Source organism: Cibotium barometz, chromosome 20, assembly GCF_041138505.1.
Source record: "Cibotium barometz isolate CiBa-2024 chromosome 20, ASM4113850v1, whole genome shotgun sequence".
Classification (NCBI taxonomy): Eukaryota; Viridiplantae; Streptophyta; class Polypodiopsida; order Cyatheales; family Cibotiaceae; genus Cibotium; species Cibotium barometz.
Window position 1 is genome coordinate 1142829 of NC_141065.1, and position 7332 is coordinate 1150160.

At 39.4% G+C, this 7332-nt stretch overlaps 1 protein-coding gene across 1 annotated transcript; it reads left to right on the top strand.

Annotated features, from left to right (window-relative positions):
• Nucleotides 1-1520: 1520 nt before the first annotated feature.
• LOC147627428 (uncharacterized) lies at nt 1521-4324 on the top strand. The gene is made up of 3 exons (XM_086815058.1): nt 1521-2452; nt 2549-2648; nt 4306-4324. Exons 1-3 carry the CDS (start codon nt 1609-1611, stop codon nt 4322-4324), a joined length of 963 nt encoding a protein of 320 aa, XP_086671184.1. The 5' UTR covers nt 1521-1608.
• Nucleotides 4325-7332: the final 3008 nt, after the last annotated feature.

Genomic DNA, 7332 nt, shown 5'->3' on the forward strand with positions numbered 1-7332 from the left:
CTCCTCCGTTTTTTATATTAAAACTACAGTTTGCTGTTTTTTTACCGCGCGCGCGCGATGCGAACTCAAGAGCTTTTGCTTTATCCCAAAATCTATCTTCTGCTACGTTGCTCTGATGGAGATTCTGACCGTTCCGTTGGCTTCAAAAGGGGGGTAAAACCCCAGGACACCTGCTTGAAATACTCCCGGGCTGCTCCTCCTCTGTTTTTTATGTGAAAACTACAGTTTGCTGTTTTTTAGTCGCGCGCGCGACGCGAACTCGAGAGCTTTTGCTTTCTTTGCATGTCTTCTAAAATTAGATAAAAAGCAAATCTTTTTTGCATGAAGGTCTATTCTAATGGTTTACATTGAGTTTGGTTTACAGTAGAACACAGCTTGCCGAAGCCGTATATTCTGGAATACAACTCAAGTGAAGAGAGAAGTTGTATTCCAGAATACAACTTGATGAAGATGTGTATTCTGGAATACAACTCAAGTGTAAAAAAAAGTTGTATTCCAGAAAACAGCTTATTGAAGCTCTGTATTCTAGAATACAACTCAAGTGTAGAGAGAAGTTGTATTCCAGTATACAACTTGCTGAAGCTGTGTATTCTGGAATACAACTCAAGTGCAGAAAGAAGTTGCATTCTAGAATACAGCTTGTTGAAACTGTGTATTCTGGAATACAGTCTCAAGTACAGAGAAGTTGTATTCTAGAATACAACTTGTTGAAATTGTGTATTCTGGAATACAATCTCAAGTACAGAGAAAAAATATATTTTTGAATACAGCTTGTAAAAGCTTCATATTCTGGAATACAACTCAAGTGTTGAGAGAAGCTGTATTCCAAAATACAACTTGTACAAGCAATGGATTCTGGAATACAATCTCAAAGTGCATAAGTGTTAAATTTTTAAAAATGTGACTTCAAGCTTTGTATTCTAGAATACAAACTACTTAATACACAAGAAACATGGCAACTTATCGATTTTTGTGTTGTATTCCAAAATACAACACAAGAATTAGCTTTTTAAAAAATGAAGTCATTATAATTTTTAAAAATTATTGATTAAATCTTTATTTTATAAAATATTATTTTTTCAACCTCTTTTTTTCTTAATTTACGTATGAAATCTTCGTTTTGGTATTTTTGTGTATTTAAAAGACAAACAATTCTTTCAAAAAAATACCTTTTTAAAAAAAGTCTATTTTTGAAATCACTTACCTCCTTAGATAATATTTTTGTTTTTCTTCTTAGCCATAATTTCCTCGTAGCAAACTTTGAACCAAATGACAATGAAAGAAAAATTCAAAATTGTAACAAATAACAAAGTATCAAGAAAATGCATACCTTACAGAATTAAACTCAAGAAAAATGCTCCAAATTTAAAAAAATGCTCTTGTGGCTCTCTTAGCGGCAGACCCTTGGAATGTGTCTCTAAAAAGGACTTCCTCTCATCTTTTAAGTCCCATATTTTATAATAATTAATAAATTTTAATATTTATATTAATATTATTATTTTTGAATCTAAGCATTAAAAGTAAGTTATTTGGATTTGAGATTACACTCCACTTTGTAGCTTAGACCATTGTTTTTTAGAGAAACTTAGAGGTGTGAAGTTCCTAGTCATGGCAGGGCAACAAAAGTCTCTCTCAAGCTCATTTTGCTCTTTTCAAGTGCCTGTATCCGTACTCACTCCTAAAAGTCTGAGCCAATCTATCAGTGATGATGATGTTACAAGCCCACTATTTGCTAATTTATCAAATTCTGATACCGATGTTCCAGTTTCTCCATCATTAGTTCAGCCTATTCGTGTGGAGACAACCACTCCCTTGAGAAGAAAAGACAAGTTTTTGCATCGCAATGCATTGAGAGAGGCATGTAGGGTGTATTGTTGTAAAAAAAACTGCTTGAGGACACTTGGATTCAGAAAAATTAAGCAGGAACGTGAAAACTTCTTTGCTTTAAAACGTGCTCAACAAAATACAGCATTACATGGTTTTTTATTAAGGTCTGGAGAGAAGATAAAATATACAGTTTCTGGCACGATTGTGTGTCGAAAGTGTTTTTTTCAAGTGTTTTGTTTAAGCAATCAGCGGATGCAAAAGATCTTAAAGCAGTTGCAACGGGTGGAAGAAGATTCACGGTACTCATTTAGTACACGTGAGACTCCTCAGCTGTGTTTTCTCAAGAGCTGGATGGAACGATTTGTCACTTACAATGGTGAGCGCATGCCAAATTCAAAATTCACCCATTTGCCTGATAATTTTACAAAGGGAGAAGTTTACAACCTCTACGTGGAAACGTTGAAAGGAAGAAACATGTCATCTCTTTCATTTACTTCATTTCTTAGAGTTTGGAAACAATATTTTGCTGATGTGAAAATTCCCAAGAAAACTAGAATGGGGATTTGTCAAATTTGTGCAGAGCTCAAAGCCAAAAGAGATGTTGCAAAGACATTTGAAGAAAAAGGTATGTTTGATTTGTGTTTTTTGTACGTTTTAATTTATGAATGAGAATTCCAAGTGGTATAATTTAAACTAGCTTTACATTGTTTTGAGTTTTCAGGTCCTATTCTACAAGCACTTAAAGCTCATCGAGAACAACAAAGTACAGAGCGTCAAAAGCGAGCAAAGCATCGAAAGAAGTGCCTTGAGCAGAAAGAAATGTATTTGGGATTAGTCATAGATGGAATGGATCAAAAGAAGACATTGATACCCCATTTTATGCGTGCTCCAAAGAATTTGAAGGAAGAGAATTTCATACAACTACACGTTGTTGGAGCCCTCATCTTTAATGGCATCATGACGTCAAAAGTTTTTATAAACTTTCCAAATTTACACAACGACCCTAACTTGACCATCACCATAATTCAGAAAATAGTAAGTGAATGGCAAGGAGAATTACCTAGCACACTTTATGTGCAGCTAGATAATACGGCAAGGGAAAACAAAAATCAAATAGTGCTTGCTTATTTGAGTATGTTGGTGCAGCAGAAAGTTTTCAAAAAGGTCAAACTTGGATTTTTGTTGGTGGGTCACACTCATGATCAAATTGATCAGATGTTTAGTAGGTTTTCAGTCAAACTTGCTAGGAAAAGTGCATTTGACCTTCCAGAGGTGTGCATAATTCTTAAAGAAGCTTATGATCCTACGCCAGAAATTCATGTTTTGAAAGGCACCTATGATTTTAGAGAGTTTGCAACAGGTGGAGATTTTGCAAGTCCTGCATTCGCTCAGCTTAATGACCATAGTTTCCAACATCAATTCAAAATAAAAGAAAAAGAAGCTGAAACACGTTTGTGGTGTAAGAAGTACTCTAACTCAGAGGCATGGCATCCTCAGGATGGTTTGAAGTTTTTACTCAGTGTCCCAGAACGACAAATTCTTCAGGCAGCAAAAATGCTTTTGGCATCAAGCATTGAAGCAGCAAAAGCTCAAAAAGAAAAGCGACCCATCAATTATCAGCAATGTTTGATAGAAATTAAAGAGACCATACAATCAGCACATGTGTATTTTCCAGCTTGCTCACTTGGATGGTGGAATACATTTTTTCATGAGCAAGAAATCTTGATTGAGGAAGTTCAAAGCAATTCAAGATCACTGATAAATCTGGAGCCCTTTCTTTGGAGAGTACAAGAACTTGAAGACCGTGATGATAATATTCAAATGCCAAATCAACAAACAGAGTTGCCTGAAGAATTGCAAACATTGGTGCATGGGGAGACTCGCGAAGCGTATGCTGGTGCTAGAAGGACTAGTCAACGACGACTGCAAGAGAAGGAAATGTGGGAAGGAAATATTGAGGAGCTCACTGTAGGTGCAATGATTGCAGTGTTAGCAACAGATGATGAAAGCGGATGTCCTTTTTGGTTGGCAAAGGTACTTAAAGTCCTTGAGGAAAATGGAAAAGTAAGCTCAATTGAGGTCCACTGGTACAAGGTCAATGGAGATGATGCATTATCAGGAAAATATTATCCAGAGATGATTCGAGTAAATAAAAAGGGAAAGAAAGCAAATCGTAGTCAACGTCGCGTGGATAGCCTAAGCATGGAGGATGTGGAAGTTCTTGTTTATGGTTTTACCTTGAAAAAGTCGGGTCATCTACGAGAACAAACCAAAAAAATTCTTCTGGAGAAAGTCAAAGATTTAACACGAGAGGCATAAGACCTCTCATTGTAACCAATTTTGTGGACATTATTATTTTATTGCAAATTGAGTATTTTTTTCTCAAAAAATGTGTGATTTTATGAGCAGCTCTATCATCTTTCAAAGTATTGAAGTGTAAAACTTGCACTTTTTAACAGTTTTTTTTTAGCTTTTTAGGAGCTCATACTCTTTTTAGTTTAAAAAATAGTGTTTTTTGAGATATTTTAGCATTTTCAAAAATGGGTTGTATTTTTGATGGTTTAGTTGTACTTTCAAATGGCTGGATGTTCTCTGCATACATACATACATACATACATATATATATATATGTATATGTATATTTATATCTCTTGGATACGTGGAAGAATTTGTCACAACATGCCCTGCTAGGCTTTGCTAGGCTTACACACTCCTCTCGGCCAGACTTCTACATTAGCCTGGAGGTCGGGGGGAGTGGGTGGATCTGCTCTCATGGCTCTAGTCTAGAAGAAGTTAGTGAGAGCTCTCTGTGCTCGTCCTCGGGCAGTCCTCGGGCAGGTGTAGCTGATCTGGGCCGCTGTAGGGATTCCCTATGTCTATGGAGCTCCAAAAGAAAGACCCAAGCATCTCTGATCTGGAAAATCCATGATCCTAGAGAGTGGTCCAAATCCCTCTCAAAAGAGACGGTGGAGCCTCCCCCTGATCTCATAGTATACTAGGCATCTACATATATAATTGTTGAATAGAGGAGTAGATGCTCTGCACACACACACACACACACTCACAGTCATATCAAGAGAGAGAGAGAGAGAGAAATGAAATGATATATTAACATCCTCAAAAGGCCAAAATGATATATTAACATCCTCAAAAGGCCAAAATGATATATTGACATCCTCAAAAGGCCAAAATGACCTATGAGACCAAAAAGGTTACAACAATTGGTGGATCTGATACAATGTCTATGTAAGAAAAGCTAAAACAACTAAACAACTAACTGAAATTGAAACAACAACTATGAGGAAAAGTAAGGTACTAGGAGCTCCTATAATGGATAGCATCTGGGAAGGAAAAATCCAACAACAAAGGTAAGCATCATATACATCACTATCCAAAGATGTCTCTCATCGGTCCAAAATGGTGAGTACTCTGACTAGACGTCTCCCATGCCGTGCTAGTATGGTCTTGATCCGTTGTAGTCTCTGCCGGTGTCGAGATGGGCCTCTCATCTTGGGGCACGTGGACCGCCCCAGCCCTATAGCCCGATCAATCAGTGTACCTCTGGTGCGGCTATACTCTGGGGCTAGCAGCAATGCCTGCTAGCCTGACTGCTCAATCTCTGGTCGAAAGAAGTCTGTAATCTGCCTCTGTAGGTGTCTCTCCCTCTCTGATCCCCTCCCTCTCAAGAGACCCTCTCTATGTCTACGTAGCTCCAACAAGTATAATCCGAGGCATCTCTGATCTTGGTATCTCATGACTCTGGAAAGTGGTCCGAAACCCTCTCTGAACGGCAGTGAAAACGGCCCCATATCTCATAATATACTGGATAGTGACATATGTAATGTAACTCTGTCTCTCGCTCCATCTTGCACAACTATCAAATCCTAGCCTCAGCTGTACTCCTCTGAATCTGCCAGTCTCAATCTCTAGCTAGTGTGAGGATGTGCGCATATGACCAATAGCACACTGTACACCATGAGAAAGATGAGTATCCATGTAGCTGGGTCTAATCACAAACCCATCCTCCGTGAGCTGGAGAAGATGATCTCTATAGAAAGCCATCTTTGTACCAAGCTCGTCTGTCGGTTGTATCCATGTCCTCCTAGTGTCTAGCTCAGTCAAGTCCTGCCTCATAAGTCTAGTAATCTCTGCCTGTGTGAGAGAGAGGGAGGGTGCATCTAGGGAGGACTGAAATGGAGGTAGCCTGTCCATACTAAAGCCATGCAATTGGAACCAAGCTGTCATTTGTGCATACCAACATGATCCGTCTCCCTGTGATGCCAACTATTGTGAAGACTCCAGGGCTAAGCGAGCATATCTGTCTGTAGGGAGAGCCCAAGTGCTATGTATAAAGGAGACTGATCGAGTGAGTGCCTCTACTACCAATGGGGGGAAGCCATCATGTGGTACGGAGGCCTTGGCCCTAATCATCCGAGAAATCATAGAAACCAAGGGCCTCTCCATACATCTCCATCCATCACTGCTACCAGCTTGGCTGTGGTGATCCACTGAGGGTCTCCATATCTCCACTCCATACAGCATGGCTGAAGTGACCAAAGTGTCAAAGAGCCAGAGCTTTGTTTGAGGTTCCTGAAACTGAACCTGCGAACACATCCTCTCTAGTCTCCCCAATGCTGCATAAGCTCTGGTCCAATCTAATCTCCGCTGCTCTCCTCAAGGAAAATAGTGGGCCACTAAAAACCACACCAAGGTAAGTATATGTATCTGTATACTTCACTGTCTCCTGACCATATGTAAAGGTGGGTGCTGACCTCCTAACCCACTGTGCTATGGTGTTAAACACCATCACCTTGGTTTTACCAAGGTTAATAGACAATCCACTGTCCTGTGTAAAAAAGCAGGGTGAGGAATCTGGGTCAAGGTTTGAGACTTTTGCAGATGAGGAGTTGCCAGTGGATTCTTCTTTGGATTTAGACGTCATGGCTGTACATGAAAGTGATTTGGAATGCTCTATTGAAGATCATTTGCATTCAGATCTGGATGACATGCATGCACATGGAAGCAAAGAGGATGATGCCTTGGGATTGGCTGATGATAAGAAGGAAGAGGAGTTGGATACAGAATGCTTTGAGGATAATTCTTTGCCAGATTCTATAAGGGAGGAGGATGGGGTAGAGATTTGTGATGATGAAGTGAAGACGGGTTGCAATGTGGATGTGGAGAGTATGGAGGAAGATCCTATTATTATGGATTTTCTTGGACAGCTTGATGGTGGTACCTGCGATGAATGATGTGGATGTTTTTCCATTTGATGCATTATGTGTTGGGGAGTCTTTGGACGATGATACTAGGGGTTGGCAACACTCAAGAAGATAGGCATGTAGATTGGGCTGATGAAGAGCGTTGTGATGTGAGTATTGTGCTTGAGGATGATATGTGGGCAGTTGCTAGCCTTGATGAACAGGAGCTAGAGATAGACATGGATGCAAATATGGTTGAGAGTGTAACTAAGGCTTCTTTGCGTGTTGCTGAAATGCTAAAGAC